An 18537-nucleotide genomic window follows, 5' to 3' on the forward strand; every position below is an offset into this window, starting at 1 on the left:
TGATTATTACAATAATTATTGTTGATCAGTCATCTAAATAGACTATTTAGAATAGAGGAGCTTTCTTTGCAGCGGCCACCAGTTTGCAAACTGTACCGGAATGTAGAGATGGCTAATTGCGAGAGCAAACTGAGGTCTGTTCCATTGTGCCAAAACGTACAACCGGTCGTTTTGGAGCAACTGAGCGAAAAATGAACAGTGAACACAGCAAGCAAGCAAGCAAGCAAGCAAGCAGCTTATGCCTGCTCGATTCATTCAATCCAACTTGCCCAGTCAGTAAGTACAGCAGCCAATCGAAATGCGCATCGCCGTCAACTGGCCACCACAAACCAAATAGCCAAACATACCGGACCGAGTGGTGCATTCCTTGCGCTTGCTTGCTTGCTGTGCTGAAGTAGAATTAATTGCATAAATCGCGTCGACAATTTTTCAGCACCTTGTGCACAGGCACAAGTTTAGTTTCAGCTTGAACCTGTTCTTTGAAAAATATTCGCACATTATTAATACCACCATCACCACAACCACCACATTGCCAATGCACACACACACACAGACTTCTTCTGTTGCTTGGTGAAATCACGTGACATGAACAACGCCCCCACTGGGTATTGTTGTTCATTGTTGGAAAATGCTACCATTTTTGAGCAGGTTTTGTTCGACCGGACAAGCACAACAACTGACCAACGTTTTTCCTCCCCAACAACATCAAATTCAAATCAAAAACTTAAATTTAGCAGAAAATTTTACAGAATTAAACTGAACTAAACTAAAAAAAATTGCTTTATGAATTTCAATCGAAACTGTCAATATAATGATCATTGCACAGTCGTCAGCTATGGACACTCGGCTAGCTAATCACGGCTTCCGCATGGAGAAGCCGTTCATTCACAGAAGCGTTACCAAATTATTACCAGAATGGTCAACTTGCCGAAAAAAAAGAAACCAATTTTCTGAATCGATAAACCGTTCAAATTATTATTATTACCATTGTTGTCAATGTAATAATTTTTCATGAAAATGCAATTGCATTGCAAGCAGCGATGAGCAAGCAATGTTAAGCAAAAAAAAGATACAAAAAGCCAAAAAACAACAACAACAACAACAAAACACCACAGCTTTACCTATTTGAAGAGAAGTAGAGGAATAAGTTTCATAAAAGTTGAGGGGGATGGTGAAAAATGACAAACGCAAAACAAAATACTGTTCTGAACGCCCCTCGCAGCCTGAATTTATACACAAGCAAAACTGTACATTCATCATTTCCCATATAGCAAGTAAAAAGCAGTATTTCTGGCAAATGACTTTTTGCAATCCTGTTCAAAATGGAGACAAAAGCAATTTCATCAGCTTTCCATTAATCGACAAAGCAAATAATTTTTCAAAAAAAAATACTTAACAGCATATAAAAACAAAAATATTTCATTTCCCATGAAAATGAAAAAAAGAAGTTTATCATCCATCAAGTACAGTTTCAGAAGCTGAGAATGAGGAAAATGAGGTTGGGCGGAAGAAAAGTAGAAGAGAATAAATTAATAAATAAACACATATCTTACGTCTTATAGATTTTGAAAATCATCTCAAACTGAAGCAATTGATAAAATGCTATTTTTAGGCTAACAAGTTCATGTATTCTTGAAACAAACTGCAAAACAGATTTAAAAATAAACAATGGACAACATTAATTTTAAAAATACTCTCCAAAAAAACTGACCACTGGTTTTTCGAACGTCATTATTTTGCATCTCGCATCTCGGATATTTTGCTTTTAATTTTCAAAACAAAAAAAAATCTAAATCAAAATTCATCTCGTTGATCAATAAATAGCCAATTCAAAGAAAATATAATATATCTATCTGCATATTCGGTGATTTCACCGGTAACATCGAACGCGATGTTTCATGGATTTCTTTACATTTCCAAGATTGATGAAAGTCAGAAATAAAAAAAAAACTGGTATCAAAAATGAACGATTCGTCCATAAATCGTCGATCACATCCTTCAATTAGCGAACAATGCCCTCTCCACTCCCATCCCTCGATTAGGAAGCAATTCATATTCACAATCTAACCAGTGATGAAAGCCATTCATTCATTTCGCCAATATGACAATAGCATAAATTTAGTTACAGTTGTTGTTGTTGTTTTGCGTTGTTTCGAAACAGAATAAAAAACAGCTTGCAAAAGATAAAGATGTGAAATTTCACAACAGAAAAATAAATCACCGAATACTGAAGCTGGTGATATTCAATTTTCAAATTCTGTTATGTTATGAATAATACGAGAGAAATTAGTTTCAAAAATGACTTAACAAGTCGACTTTATTGCAATTTAAATTGTTTGTATTTTTGCACGCTAAAAATGAAAATTATTTTTCATCGTTTTTTACATTTTGTTTGTTGCAAAATGGTGCATACCTAATGAAATATGTTCAAAAAAATAAACTGAAGCAAAATAAAAAAGAAAAAAACCAGTATTTATAAAAGTGAAACAATAAAAAATGAATAAATAAATCACGATTAATAATAATGCGCTATTGTTGTTGGTGCTGCACTCCCTCGCCGCCCGCATGACAGAATGACTTATTATTTCACCGTTGGCACTGGTTTTGCACCGGTTGAACAATAATGAAAATAATAATAATTAATGATAAAAATGAAATTTAATAATATCAATTAATATTGGATCTTCCCCCTCACCTCCCCCTCCTTCATCCCACCCACCTACACACAGCAACAGTTTAGCTAAGTTGAGTTGAACAAACGAACAAACAATGCCGCTAGTAGGGCTAGTGGAAAACAGGAAGCAGAAAAAAGATCATAAATCACATCCATCCATCGGTCCGTCCTCCTACACAGTATTGTAAATTTTGGTGGGTGAAAGTGCCAAAAGCGAAAGACAAAAGCAATGCCCATGGCCAGTTGCATCACTGAAACTGTCAAAATTGAAATTGCATTTCGAGAGCAAAACAAAAAAATGGTACAAATCAAACACCAAGCCTACAACCTGTATACGAGTGATAGTGATCTTGCAGAAAGTTTGCCTTGTCGAGTGAGAGATTGATGAAAGGTGAAATTTATCAAGTACTATTCAAGATTGATGATCACGTACGTGTTGTTGTTTGTTGATTTCACTGAGATAGCAGCAAATTGTAAATTTTCCATCATCACCACTATTGTAATGAATGTATATTCTCATATTCTTTTTTTCTCACTCATCAAAATGGCAATGATCAATTTGCTATTCCTTTTGCTTACAAAATCATACCCAAATATTGAACAAACACTAAAATCAATTTGACAAAAAAAAAAGAAAAATAATCAACCATTTTACGCTTTCTACAAACTACAGTAATGGTAATATTAATAATAATAATCTATTTTCTGTTGTTTTTTTTGTCATTGAAGAAATTAATAATCAAGCATATCAACTAGGTGGATAATTGTTGAATTTGTTGTGAACTACCAGAGCTGGACAACTTCTCAAAATGCTCGATAGTGCTAAATTGAGAAAAGCACCGTTCTGTTTGTTCAAAAGTTTCCGCTTAGATTGACTGAAGTAAGTGAGTTGACTTGAAATCTGTTTGCTTGTTGATTGAAAAAATTGAACAACAAAGTACACTGGAAAACTTGCAAATCAAATTAACCATGCCGGAAAGTAAAAGATATTTAACAAATAGAGCCCCCTCCCCTTTTTTTTCTTGAAGTAAATAAATAAATAAACAATACCACCGAGGTGTGTGTTCTAGAGAAATACTAAGAATAAGTTGCTAAGAAGATGCTTAAAATTGTCAACCAGTTAGCTGGTCAGTTAATTGGTTGTTCAGCTTGGATGAAACAACAAAACAAGAAAATGATGATCAAGATTTGTATAAGAATAGAGAGGAAGAGGAAAAAACAAAGAATCATTTATTTTTGGTCTCAATTCTAAAAGTAGCGTCGTCAACAAACAAACAGTATAAGTGAAACTGACCAATCGACTGAGCAGTCAGTCAACTGGCAGCAACTGACTACTGACAAAAAAGTGAAATTACTAATCACTGCTCAAGTCATCATCTTAAAAAAACATGTATATGTATATATATACTGTTTTTTCTCAACATTTCTCAGAAAACTACTACTTTTCTTTTCGAGTGCTTGTTAAACAGTCCATCCACCAAACAATGCTAGTGCCGCCGCTAACTAATAATTAACTGTTGCTGTTGAACAAGAAATTATGCAAGAAATAATATTCATGCCATCTAATTGAAAAACAAACTGTCAAAATGGTCAACACTGTTAGAGAATGTTGCTCTAGAATGATTATTAATAAAATGCTGCAATAAATTGAACAGTTGTGCAGCGACACAGCAATCAGCTTGAGTATTATTATTATTATTATTACTATTATTATTCAATGCGCTTGTTTCATAACGTTGCACAGTTTCGAGTGCCCGTTGTCCAATAAATAAACATCAAGTAAATGGCTAATCAAACAAAATTCAAAATTCACTTTAAATTTTCAAATCGATGAAAAATAAAATAATCAATTTTCAATCATTTCGATAGTTTTCAAGTGCACATCACATTTTCAAGTTTACATATTACACATATACATACACATATATACATACATACATACACACATACACGTGGACAGTAATAATAGAAACAGGAAGCCAAACCAAAAATAGTTAATTATTTTGCCTAGTTACCGCTATAAAAATCAATTTTATGACACTAATTTCGTTTGATAATTTTCTAAAAGTAAAAAATCACCACCAACCACCAGTCATCACTACATCAAATGCATAAGCATCAATTGTCCCATTGTCAACCATTATTGCAACAGAAAAGCAAAGAAATAAATAATTTCATTTTTGTATCATAAAAAATACATTAAAAGTTTCATTTAAGAAAAAAAGTAAAAAAAATCTATAACAATACACTAACCGGCACACTCGCTGCAGATCAACTTGCATAATTTATATTCTGTTATTACATTAATATTAAAACACCAGACACACACATACACACGCACACAGACACGCACACTGTGGAAACGGAGCATGGAAAAATAGTGAAACTTTCAATTGGACGAACAGTCCGCATTTGACAGCCAAATGCCCATTAAATTGTCGTTGGAGCCGTAAAATTGCATAAATAAAAATTGCACAGCAAACATCACAATCAATAAAAAGCACAACACTGGAGATTCAATGTTGCTTTCTTCAAAGCAAACATACAATCATCGCACATGAAAGAGATAGCCGCCGCTGCTTTTACAGCTATTGCCGAACATGCATTTTACAAAAGAGGTGCGCGTCAGATTTCAATCGACAACAATTCACTTCACCAATTATTCAATATTTCAATTATTACACCAAAATCGAAACCGTTTTTTGCAAAGTAATGAAGATGAGAGAGGAAGAAGCAAAGAAAAAAAAGAAAAGCAATACAACACTTACCAAACTGATGGGATATTGTTCACTGTTGTTGTTGTTGTTGTTGCTGTTGGTATTGTATTTTCACTTGCAGTAGATAAGTGAGCTATGGAAGTTGGGAATCTGAAAAATACAAATCATCAAAAAACAAATTTCCAACTACTAAACAGATTCGACTTATCTTATCAATGTGCTAATATATTATTCATTAATATAAGGAAAAATCGTGTAATGCGAACAACAACAACATATAATTAATTCATTTGCGAATTCATTGCTGAACGATTGGAAAATATAGATTTGAAAAAAATCATTTTCATTTGTTCCATACCAAATTTATGCAAATACAAACATATATATATGTATGTTTTTTTCTTCAACTCTGAGAAGTAAAAACAGTACTACACACTGATTGTGCGATTGTAATGACCCAGAGGGGTAATGAAAGAAAATATTTCTCAAATCTCCCATATCATCCGTCCATCGTTCACAATTGAAGCCCATCAAAAGCTTAACAATTACACATAACAACGAGATTTCTTAAAAACAAAAAGTTGAATTGTACTGTTGATAGAGGCAGCATAACAAAATGAAAAAATAAATATAGAATAAAATAAAGCATGCAAAATAATCGTCAGCTTTTCAAGGTAAATTTCAATTGCACCTTGATCACAAATTTCACATTTCTATCAGTTTTGTGATGAAATTAATCAAAAACCGAAATTCGTCATTTGACAAGCTCATCAAAAACGTAAGCCCACCACACCCACATGTTCAATTTCCTTTGATCTAACGTGCTATTTATTCATTTATTACATTTGGAAAAGCAAGCAAAAAGGTAAAATTACTTTGCATTGACCAACACCACTTGACGCTGCAGTTAATTGGCAAATTACACACAACCGACAACAAGCCCATTTGTCAGCATTATCTATTATAATGCTGCTGGTTGGTGATTAAAAATTGATACGAAAAAGCTGTTGCTTTATCAATGCACGCAAAGCTTCTTACATGAGATCTAAGAGTAAAGAACAACAATAAAATGACGCTGTGTATTTGGAATGGCAAACTGACTGCAACATACCGAATATCAGAGACCAAGGCGGTGAGCATTTGTGATCAGCTATTCAACGTCACGTTCGACGGTGCAGAATTATTGTTCATGTAAATTTTTGTTCAAATTGATTGATTGAACAAGCAAAGCAAGAAAAGTACAAAAATAAACATATAAATAAATAAATAAAACTACACCTTTGTCACATCCTTGTCGAAATTGGCTGAAACTGGCAATAAAAAAAACAGAACAATTAAATTATCAGTTAAAATAGAAATAATCGCAATCACGATTCAACAAATTTATTAATATCACCACACAATTAATCCAAAATCATCAATGTTTATTATTTTTTTCAACTTTGCTTCTTTCAAAGAACAAATTGAATAAAAATTTTCTTGATTCCATTAATTGACCATAATTATTTGCATACAATTTCACCAGCTGAATAACAGACTTTCGCCAAAAGTTCCATTTCCAAAGGCACCAAGAATAGTCGACATCTAAGTAGGCAAATGATAGATAAAAGGTAGGATTGTCGTTGTTGATCACAATTGGAAGCTACATTTTCATTAAAAATGAAAAAAAGACTAACAAATCAAACTGACTAGATAAGTAACCAACACCCACGCTAAGATATTTTTCACATGATTGTATTCTCATCGTCACGCGTGCCCTGCTAATTGAACACACGCCTCGATTATGTGCTTGGCGGAAATTCCAAACATGTCCATCAGTGAGTCTGGAGGTCCAGAACGAGGCAGTGCATTCACAGCCAAGCTTTTCAATTGAATATCCGAATATTCAGCCAATGCTGAAGCTACTGCATCACCAATTCCACCTGAAGAAATAAGATTTTGTTCAAAGAAATCAAAACTAATGAATGCGAAACAAACAAACCTTCCGGATAATGATCTTCTACAGTAAGCACTTTTCCACCGACACGTTTCGCTTGTTCAGCCAACGTGCGCTTGTCTATCGGTTTCACAGTGAATAAGTCACAAATGCAGACGTGCAGGCCTTTTTCCTTGGCTAACACATCCGCCGCAGTGAACGCTTCGAACAGCGTAACACCAGCAGTGACGATCATCAAACGATCCTTGTCAGAATGACGAACAATCTGAAATTGAAAATTTAAATAAACAGAGAACCACACCCTGCCGCCCCTCCCCAAGAAAAGACAATCATTTTCAATAAAAACCTTCGCTTGTCCAATTGAAAATTGCTCCTCATTTGAATAAATGACCGGTGTGTTCGGCCGGCCGGTACGTATGAAACAAATGCCGTTCACTCGGGCGGCTAATTCGACAGCACGTTCACAGCTGACAGCATCCGACGGATAAAACACCGTCGAACCAGGTAGCGTACGAAACATGGCAATATCTTCCAAGCCCATCTGACTGGGACCATCCTCACCTGGACACGGTAGGGAATACATTTGCATAATCGATCGACTACAAAACAAACTTACCAATCGACACGCCTGCATGCGATCCGCAGCACTTGACGTTGGCACCAGAAATGGCGCCCATCCGAAGCTGATCAAATGCTCTTGTAAAAAACGTAGCAAAGGTGCTACAAAAAGGCAACGTTCTGCTTCTCGTGCTGCAGCCAACTGCTACACCTACCTGAAAATGTTTTGCATTGTGCAAGCAATTTTTGAAAAATTTTCAAAAGCGAACAAACAAAAAACAAATACCATATTTTGTTCCGATATGAAACATTCGATAAATCGATCTGGAAAAGCGTTTTTGAATTTATCAGCAAAAGTTGAATTCTTGACGTCACCATCCAAAGCAATTACACGATCACAAGACTTGCCCAACTTGACCAAAGCTGTTCCGTACGCAAGTCGTGTAGCCACCTGAAAAAATCAAATTTCAAAGCATCAAAAATTTACTATAATCACAGTTCAATTTAATCGACTATATAACACGATTCACTACTCTATATCAAGTTGAATCAATTATACTTTCACAATTGTAATATTACTTTATGCATTGGAAAATAAACACATTTTTAAATAGTGTATTGTAGAAACGATAAGATACTTTTCATGAATTGACAAAGCACCCCAGTACTGACTACAGTAATTGCTATTCCAACTGACCATGGCGAATTTGTCATAAATGAAATCAACACTTTTCGCCAGCAGAGAGGTCAGGTGGTAATGAAAAATATTCATCACGATTCAAAATAATTTTAAAAAGAAAAAAAAATTTTATTTTACTTTTTCGCCGATCTTGTAATTTGGCGGCTCAGATAATTTAACATTGCTAAAGTCGTTCGCTTTGAGCGGCTTGCTTGGATCAATTCTTGGAAGATTTATGGAAAGCTTGTGGCGGTCTAAATTTTTTATTCTACTATTGATCGCCTCCAATGCAGCAGCTGCCTCCTTTCCAAGTGCTTTCCCATGCCAGTTCTCTTGATCTTCCACTTTCGGAATGCCGAAACCTTTGAACGTCTTGGCAACTATCGCCGTTGGTTTGTGCTTCACTCCGGCTGCAGAAGAAAAAGATCGACAAAGAGCTTCTACGTCATGCCCATCCACACATTCCACATTCCAACTGCGATACAAATTCAATTGAAATTAATAAAAGAAGAAACAACAATCAAGCATTTTTTTAATGCAAAACCAATAATCTCTTGTCATCTCACCCGAATGCTTCAAATCTTTGCTGGTAGACATCAATGCGGTGACCCAAAGAAGCAGGCTGGCTTTGACCAAGTCGATTTATGTCAAAAATAGCAACCAAATTGTCCAATTCATACATTCCGGCAAAATGCAACGCTTCCCACACACTTCCTTCGGCACTTTCACCGTCGCCAAGCACACAGTAGACACGAGAATCAATCTTGTCCATAAATTTCATCACGTAAGCCATGCCGGCAGCACAGCTCAAACCTTGACCAAGCGATCCAGTAGCCACATCGACAAAACTCAATCTCTTCAACGAAACAAATTAATTAAACAATTTAAAAAATTGTAAAATCAAATTATTTACAGGTGTCGGATGTCCTTCTAGATCGCTATCAATTTTTCTCAAATTTAACAATTCACTTTCAGGAATTAAGCCAGCTTCCACCCAACAGGCGTACAGTATCGGGCCAGCATGTCCCTAAACACAACTCAATGTATGCGGTGAAATATGACAAACTGTCCAACCTTGGACAAAATAAAACGGTCGTTGTATGGATCTCGTGGATTTTTCGGATCATATTTCATCGTGTGAAAAAACAATACTGACATAATCTCAGCCATGCTACAACAACTGGTCGGATGTCTAAAAAATGAGCGAATATTGACGAGTGATTTTCAATTTCCATCGTCAACTTGATTTGCACATTCAAACCAAATAGAAGAACATCAATCAAAACGGCGCTTCTACATTTCGAAAATTGCAACTTTTTTGAAAATCAAAAATATACAGTAAGAAAAATGGAGGCAAAAATGACGAACCTTCTTGTCACAAATGTACAACAACAAAATTCGTTTTACTTTTACACGACTGTTTAAAATTAATCAATAATTTATGTGACATGCCAAAACATTTAGCCAGTACACGTAGTTTCACTTGTAAAAAATAGTATACTGATAAATACTGAATCACATTTGCGATTGTCATTTCAAATTTCACTGTTTACTACTTATACGTTAAAATTGAAAAAAAGCAGAATGTAATTTTCATTCTTCAAAATGCAAAAAAATTTAAACAAACAGTAAACATTATAATAAGCTGTGTTTGGAAAAACTTGAAATAATTTCCATAAAGCACACGGTGAACAACTTATTTGCTGTCATTATTACTGGCTAATTCTATACATCAGAATTACGGGGACGTTCGGAAAAAGACAGACAGTTCTAGTTATTCCAATCATTCTTAGCAATTTCAATTAGGTCAAATAAATCTCAGTAGGTGTATATTAAACAATTTAAAGCTAGTTTTAAATAACATTTGAAAAATATTTCATTATAAATCAAAAGCTGAAGCATCATTCTGACATAATTGGAAATAAGTGAAATTCATCAGTGCTAAAAGCTACGAAAGCAATTCAATTATATCAGTCAATTTTCCATCCAATTTAAAATGAAATGACAGACAAAATAGAGAAGATCGTGCAAACATTTCAACTTGGAAAAATGTCCTGCTCTATGATTATATTCATATTAAATTCAAAAATTGATTTAAAAAATGAAAAATAACAACAATTATAACAGTTACTTGGTCATATTTAAATTCTATTTTTATATCACTAATTAATGCAGCTATATGAAAACCAAGAAAAAAACAATTAAACAAAAGAACATCAAAATCAACCGCAATATTACATATTTGTGCATAATCTACTTTTTTTACATGTTCGTTTCAAAAAATAATGCTTACCCTGAGTTGGATGCATTAGTAGCACGAATACTGTGAATGCGAAGCTTGTGGGCAATATCTTTCAACTCTTGAATAGTATGCAAATCTGGAAGAGCGCTAGGCATTCTGGCTGTCGACCAACACTGACGGGAATGAACGAACAAAATACAGTACAATGCAACGTACAGTAACGAAATGTCAAGCCCAAATTTAATCAGGTCACCAATGAGTACAGTATTGAACATTTGTAAAATTTAGGAATTAAAAAAATCAATAAAATTTTGAATAAATAAATCAAATGTACATGTGCACGTTTATTCGGATGATTTAAAAAAATAAAAATGCTCAAAAAATGTTTTTTACTAAATTAAAAATTGCTTTGATAAAATTTCAAAATATTCATCATTTATTAATTTTTGCTTCCTTTTTTGTGTTTCAAAAAGTTTTAAAACGTACTTTGTCATGTTTCATATTAAGTTTGCTAACTAAGAGAGAGATAGAACATTTTGTTTCACTTTATTCATCATATCACTGACGACAAAAATTACAATTGAACGCACCTCCAATGTGCACAAGTGATCTATTATTTTTTTTTCACAGACGGTCGAGAGTACCTGTTTTTCATATAAGAAATCCACTGTCTTACAGATATCTTGTATTTATCTAAAGAAAACTTAGCTGCAAGTAGTTTACCAGTTTGGCTCTTTAAGCTGCACTTCAACATGGCGTCCATGATCGGTAGACGTTCTTCGACATCACAATTCTCCCAAACGCATTCTAGAACTCGAGAACCAAAACGACCGTTCGCCAATTTGAACGTAATCGGCTAATCAGAAAAAATGAAAGACATGCAAATTCAAAAAATAACAATAACAATAACAAAAAATGCCACACCAAAATCTTGTTGACAACAGCTCTGCGCTGATCCAGCGTTTCTGCTGCTTTTACCAGTGCTTCAACTGCGTAGCTACCCAAAGAAGAGGAAGAAATTTGAAGAAAATCTTCATATGGCAAATTTAACATTTGTTCGAAAAAGAATTCCTTTGCTGAGAATGTGGCCAACGTTTGCGTTAAAACGCTGCCGAAATATTTTATTTTTTTCTGCAAATGCGTAAAGGAGCGAAAGATAAAACTACAAGTTTTGAAAGTTTTCGATTTAAGCATACCAAAAAAACTTTGTCTTGTACATAACACTGCATGGATAGCAAACAACGAAGAAAATGAGCCTCACAAATTTTCGGATCTCGACAGTTCAGCACCGTTTTAATTTTCTAGAACAATTTAAAATATTTCTCAGTGAATTAAAAAAAATAATTAAAATAATCATAACAAATCAGTTTTTAATTGTCATCTTACTTCGACAAGAATGGTTTCCAGCTGTGGCTTTTCTCTAACAAAAATGCACAATGAATGCACCACACCGTACAATCGGGCTTTCCAAATTTCATCAAAGCATTGTAAAACTTCTTCGTATAATTCTTTCGCCTGAACATACTGTTTAAAATTTTACTTGCAAAATTACAAAAAATTTTTACCAAAACAGAATCATCCACTTTTCTGATCATCTGCTGCAATGGATAATTGGCATACTGGTCAGAAATTAACCTCGCAACACTACCACGGAAACAATTTTCGTACAATTTTAAAACATTCTCAATGGAAGAAAATCTGATATATTGGTCCCAAACACGACTTGCTTGCTTGTTAGTTAACATTGAGTGAACCGTCCTGAATTGAAATAAAGTAACCAAATAATTCAAAATATGCATTCATACTTTTTGTTTTCTTCCAAAATCGATGGCAACAAGCCATTAACAAAGGTACAATTAAAACTGGAATCAAAAGCAATAAAATCTTGAACTAACAATGAAAACGGTTCTCGATTTGCAAATTCTAAAGCAACAATCGAATTACGATGCGTACAAGTGACAAATTTAAAATACCTCGTATGGATTTCCAATTCAGAACTCGACCAGCGAGATTGTTGTAGACTGAAATAAATTCGGCCTGATTCAAAAAATTAGCTTCAAAACGCTTCGGTTCATTCTCATTTTTGGCAGAAAAAATTGGCGTTGCACCATTATGAGCACATTTTTCAACTCCACTGATGGCACTTCCGAGCCTTCTCAACAGATGACTACCGCCGTGCTGCACTGACAGTGAATCAACGTTTTCTAAGGCAATTTCGGATAATTTAAGCAAAACTGACGCTTTCCGCGGCCCTTCTGATTCATTCAAAGCAACAGCAAGCAATTTTTCCAACGCGCCACCATAACTGGTCATCAATGTTAGAATAACTTTCTTTCTAATTTTCACAATTTTCCATAGTAGTTCCATAGCAATGGAAGCATTGTTACCAATAATAATAAGCAAATTGTTAAAACAATCTTTTTCTCGAAGTACAGAAATCTCATGACCGTGGCATTCGCTCAATAAGTTTTTAAACAGTATACCTGGAATTGAAAAAAAGAAATAATAATAACTTCATCAAGCTAATACAGTGAAAAATACGCACTTTTCTCTTCTTCAGACATGTTCGCTTCATCGGATTGAACTGTTCGGGAAAGCTGTTCTATATAATGTTTCAATTCTTCAAATTTACCAGAATATTGATTTGAGCTAGGAGATTTTTTCGATTCTTCCACTGCAGGATGGGTAAAATAGCGTCCAGTAAAATTTTGTCGTCTACGAGCATGTGTGGAAAAAATTTCATTTCCTTCATTGTTAAATTTTATAAATTGCATTTTCAACTTTTCCCAACCAACCTGCCAACCGATGTTTCCAACTTAAACGATGCGTCTATTACCGTACCATTTAATACCGCTTAAGTACAAATCTTTTTTTTGATAGATATTTTTGAAAACAGAAAAACTATTAATATTCAAAATATTTCAGATTTATTCAAAAAATTAAATTTTACATAATGAAAGCAATTTAAAGAATATCTTTAATTATATAGTTTACTGTAATCATTCATAGTGATTCAGAAAAATGATATAAGAAATAATTATACAAGTAGTATATGCATCAGTTAGATATTTTTTAATATTTTATTTCAATTGACACCTTATTATTACCATAATAAAGTCATGTTACTTTGTTGATATTTTAAAACATCTAACGTTGCGCATGTTACGTTTGCATCATAGAAAAACCTTCACTGAAAGCAATAAATAATGAGAGAGCAAATGATGGCGAGCACAACTTATGACCGGTTTTGCTACTTATGTCAAAATATAAAATTTATTTTAAGAATTCAAATTATATTAGTTGATATTCTTTATTGTTCACATCTTCAATGATACGTTGCTTCATCTTGCGACAAGTTTATCTTCTTTTTTCAAAATCTTCAAACTGCAGAACAGCAGAATTTTTGCAATCGAAGAATTTTTTCTCAGGTTCGGATGGAATGCGCAATGTCAAGAATGAATCGAATTTATGGGACATTTATAGTAAAGTGAAAATGAAAGCTTTAAAATATCCACTGCCACCACCAATTGACAACAGGATGGTGTTCGTAAACAATGAATTAGACTTGTCTGAAATTGACGTTTATGGATTCGATTATGATTACACGTTAGCAATTTATCGCAAATCGTTGAACTCTGCAATATATGAAATGGCGTTGAAAAGAATGGTTTCGGGATTTAAGGTACTTCAATTGCTCATCGGTAAAAAATAATGCACTTGACGCTATTTTTATTTTGTGGTACCCTCGTGAATTGGAAAATATGGCATATGATCCTGACTTCTTTGTCAGGGGATTGCATTTCGATTTGTCTACTAATATTCTATTGAAGATGGATGCATTTTGTAACATCCAAAAAGGCACTGCCCACAGGTATTTTTTCCAATGATGAGTGCTATTTGCAGTTTCCTCACGAAATTCACTTAGAGGCAAAAAAATCCTTTCCGAAGATGATGTCAACAATATATACAATGGACATCACATTCCACAACATTATTTGAAGTGCAACTCTTTGGTCAGTTAATGTTTTCCTGTAGCTTTTTAATTTCAGAATATTTTGTTTTTTTTATCATAGGAAAACAAAAGAATGGGACAGTTGTTGGATCTTTTCAGCTTACCTGAAATTGGTTTATTATCGAATGTGGTTGAATATTTTGAAAATAATTCCATACCGTACAATTCGTTATCAATTCTTCACGACGTAAGAAGTGCAACCGGCCAAATTCATTCTACAGGTGAAATGCATCAAGCTATTCTTAAAAATACAGGTAACTTTTTAAAAAAAATAATTATCTCATTTATTATTTATTTTAAATTTTGTATTTCAGATAAATTTATTAAACGATTACCAGGATTACGTCAATTCTTTGAAAGACTGATGAGTCATAAAAAATATGTTTTTCTTATCTCCAACAGCCCTTATTATTTCATGTAAAAATATATGTATATTATTTAATTTTTAATTTCCAATTTATTTTCAGTGATTCTGGAATGCGATATTTATTGGGAGATGATTGGCAAAAATTATTCAACTGTATCATAGTTCAAGCAAAAAAGCCAAATTTCTTTAGAAACACATTCAGGTAAATGCTAATTTTTAATATTAATGACTTTGCAATTTTGTAATGAGCTAAATTATACAGTATGGTGGAATTTTAGACAATTTCGTGTCTACTGGCCTGATACAGGTAAGTTGGCGTGGGAGAAGGTTACCAAAATTGATCGTGGAATTATTTATGCAGGAGTATGTTGATGCAAAGAGTAAATATTCGAATGAATTGATATTTTTACTTTTAAGGGAAATCTGGAAGACTTTTTACAACTTAGTGGCATAGGCAACAAAGGTGTTTTGTACTTTGGCGATCATGTATCTTACGATCTCGCAGTATGTCTCTCTGTGTGTGTGTTAGTCGAATTTTGTCATTAGATTGAAAAAAACCAATGTCTCCAAGGAACCTACAAGACGTGTCGGATGGAGAATTGCGGCAATTGTTCCAGAATTGACGAAAGAAATTCGAATTCAAAATTCGGAAGAGTATCGTCGAAAACTACTCTGGCTGCAAGTGTTGACGTCGTTGATTGATGAACAATGTTCAGAAGAAGCGGAGAAAAGCGTCCAGATGAGGGAAATTTTGCGCAACTGGTGCGCCGAACGACAACGTGCGCGTGATGAGTTGGAAATTTTTCTGAATCCCCACTTCGGTTCCATATTTCGCTGCTACCACAACCCTTCCTATTTTCTGATGCGCTTGTTGCGTGTTACCGACGTCTACATGGCCAAAGTTACCAATCTTTTGCAATACAACATCGAACATACGTTTTTCGCCAGTCGATGGCCACTGCCACACGAAGCGGACCTGTGCCATCCTGCTCACTTTTTGAAACATCTATAATTCATATTTATTATGTGCACATTTTTGCTTTTGTAAAATCCCTCGTTGTTTTTAATAATGAAGTAAATTTAATTTTCCTGTCTTTTCCTTCAATTTTGAACATTAATGTAAAATCAAATGTTTTTCTGAATCGATTTTTACTGTTTTTTAATGATTTTCAGGTTTTACTTTTGTTAGGATGAGCGGGAAATGTTGGCTGTGTTCTGTAGAGTTTTTTACTACAGTAATTGTTGATGAATATGTTGTTTGAAATGTTTGTCATTCAAAATTTTTAACAAGAACCATATACAATAAAGTACAACCAGTCGGCTCTGGATCCTCAACTTTAATAGACTGTAATTGACTTGTCAACACTCAACATTTTGTCAACAATCACACAACAACGTTTGTCATTGTGTAATAATAACAGAATATAAGACTGTCAGAAATCCAAGTATACACAGAATAGATTACATTGCTGGGTATTTTGAAACAGTAATGGTGGCAGAGGAAAGGAATAACGTCAATAACAGTGTAAAAACCAGAACGCGTCAACAATAACAAAAATCGGATCAGTGTGGTTGGCGCCGAATAGATTTGAATCAAAAGAGGAAATTAATTTGTAAATTCTACCATTTACTCGAACAGAAAAACGAATAAACTAGCTGGTGAAAGGGAAATTTTTGAAATAATTCACCAGTTTGTATGTAAATTTGTTCAGCGGCGTGGTTCGCCAGTGCCGACAGATGGCAGCACCGACTGGCGCGTCGTCCAATCGCCGGCCGCCCACGTCAGTTTTCGCAGTATACGCGGCCGGACCCTGCGCGTTAGTCGTTGCTCTTGCCGGCGTGTGAATGAGTTTGTGTCGTTCCATTTTTCAAAAACTGAAGCCAATCATCACCACCAACCGCCCAATTTGCTCGTCACATTTTACAAATTTACTCGGCAAAGGTTGGTCACACCTGTGCATGTCAGATGAATAATTTGCTGATCGTGGATGCGTGGTTGGTTTTTGTCGAAACGTCATTTGGTTTTTTTTGTGAAATTTAATTTTTCAGCCGACGCCAGGTTGGGGTGTGGCTATGACCACTTGCTGGTCGAATATCATCACAACAGTAGGATGGAACAACGATGCCTGCAGTCGGTTGGTTCTGGTCGACGGTCGTTGGTCATTTCGTCGTTGTTGGTCACTTTGATATCAAACTTGTTCAGTCGTCGTTGTCAGGCGATTCAACTGCCTGATATTTACTGGAACAGCAGCAATCCGATGTAAGTTTCCATTCGGCAATTTTTTTTGTTCAAAATTTTCAATTTTTCCCGCATCTTTTGGCGTTGTTTTGTTTTCTTTATTTTTGGATTTTCAAAAATTCGGTTCAACGACCGAAAAATGTTTCAAATTGTCAAAGATAATATCTGATGATTGTCAACTGCGCGTCTTTCTTCGTCTTTGATTTCGATCTTATCAACAAAACTGTCACCATTGTACGGCCTTTGCCGGCGTGTTGGTTTTGCAAAAGTTCGTTGTAGATGGAATCGATTCGGTTCATTTCCATCAAAATTGCCACCCCGCCTCCCCCATATTTTGCATCTCGTCTCATCCAAATCAGCAAACGGTGTCGATAGAGACGTTGTGGACAGATTTGCATTTTTCCAGAGGGGGGGGGAGAATATTTTCACTTCGTCAGTGATTTCAAATTTTCCTGAATGAATTGATTCTTGTAAAGTAGCACCGCGTGAAATTGAATTTGGGCTTTTGGTTTCAAATCGATCCCTTCAACACCGTTTGGCCATTTTTCCATACACCATTTTGAAAATACTGAAACAATTATAACTTGCGGTGTACAGTTACAACAAACATTAACAAATTCCAATATTTCATATGTTCAGTCAAATTGCCCGACGTTCCACTGAGGCTGTATGATGACAATTTTACTTGATTTGATACGTTGAACAAGAAATAATAATTGAAATAGCAAATTGGGTTTGTTTGTTTTAAGCGTTTCAAGTTTAGCAAGTTGTACATATTATATGTAGATGTTAGTGCTAGTAGGTGACCAGGTAGGTAGTAGGTAGTAGCTTAGTTTAGCCAGGATGTGTGTTGAAGATGTTCTTCAATGGAAAATCTTCAATTAGTTTGACATTGACATTGAACAGGTGCCGGCTGTTCTTGGCAGACGTCTGACTACTTGGCAAACGCTTGTTTCGACATGTCAGCGTTGCGTACGATGGAAAGAAGCCGGCTGATGTTTCGAAAATTTACATCATTCATGATCGGATATATTTTCAGTGGCTGTCACCGATATTCCGTTTAAAAAAGACAAACAAAACAATTATCAATTAATATTAATCATTCATATATTA

General features: G+C 34.6%; 5 protein-coding genes across 5 annotated transcripts; 2 read left to right on the top strand and 3 right to left on the bottom strand.

Annotated features, from left to right (window-relative positions):
- Positions 1-5438: 5438 nt before the first annotated feature.
- Positions 5439-6336, bottom strand: Tsp_02660 (conserved hypothetical protein). The gene is made up of 3 exons (XM_003378938.1): positions 6267-6336; positions 5816-5957; positions 5439-5541 (listed from the first exon to the last, which is right to left on the bottom strand). The coding sequence occupies exons 1-3, from the start codon at positions 6334-6336 to the stop codon at positions 5439-5441; spliced, it is 315 nt and encodes a 104-aa protein (XP_003378986.1).
- A 338-nt stretch (positions 6337-6674) lies between these two features.
- Tsp_02661 (putative transketolase, thiamine diphosphate binding domain protein) lies at positions 6675-11081 on the bottom strand. Its single transcript, XM_003378939.1, is given in 14 exon segments — positions 6675-6695; positions 6930-7033; positions 7093-7148; positions 7166-7313; positions 7373-7592; positions 7674-8090; positions 8172-8336; positions 8703-8818; positions 8837-9039; positions 9131-9420; positions 9478-9591; positions 9639-9756; positions 9780-9857; positions 10858-11081. The coding sequence occupies 14 exon segments, from the start codon at positions 11079-11081 to the stop codon at positions 6675-6677; spliced, it is 2274 nt and encodes a 757-aa protein (XP_003378987.1).
- Positions 11082-11419: 338 nt separating this feature from the next.
- Tsp_02662 (RNA binding repeat, pumilio family) lies at positions 11420-14283 on the bottom strand. The gene is made up of 11 exons (XM_003378940.1): positions 14192-14283; positions 13992-14059; positions 13439-13552; positions 13352-13408; positions 12780-13289; positions 12612-12729; positions 12372-12564; positions 12193-12321; positions 12012-12107; positions 11731-11937; positions 11420-11662 (listed from the first exon to the last, which is right to left on the bottom strand). Exons 1-11 carry the CDS (start codon positions 14281-14283, stop codon positions 11420-11422), a joined length of 1827 nt encoding a protein of 608 aa, XP_003378988.1.
- Positions 14284-14640: 357 nt separating this feature from the next.
- On the top strand, positions 14641-16197 carry Tsp_02663 (5'-nucleotidase domain-containing protein 3). The gene is made up of 8 exons (XM_003378941.1): positions 14641-14677; positions 14710-14819; positions 14880-15072; positions 15133-15235; positions 15286-15387; positions 15464-15548; positions 15603-15689; positions 15757-16197. Exons 1-8 carry the CDS (start codon positions 14641-14643, stop codon positions 16195-16197), a joined length of 1158 nt encoding a protein of 385 aa, XP_003378989.1.
- A 725-nt stretch (positions 16198-16922) lies between these two features.
- Positions 16923-17372, top strand: Tsp_02664 (conserved hypothetical protein). The gene is made up of 3 exons (XM_003378942.1): positions 16923-17026; positions 17067-17184; positions 17235-17372. Exons 1-3 carry the CDS (start codon positions 16923-16925, stop codon positions 17370-17372), a joined length of 360 nt encoding a protein of 119 aa, XP_003378990.1.
- The last annotated feature ends 1165 nt before the right edge of the window (positions 17373-18537 follow it).

Source organism: Trichinella spiralis, assembly GCF_000181795.1.
Source record: "Trichinella spiralis strain ISS 195 chromosome Unknown Scfld2, whole genome shotgun sequence".
NCBI lineage: Eukaryota > Metazoa > Nematoda > Enoplea > Trichinellida > Trichinellidae > Trichinella > Trichinella spiralis.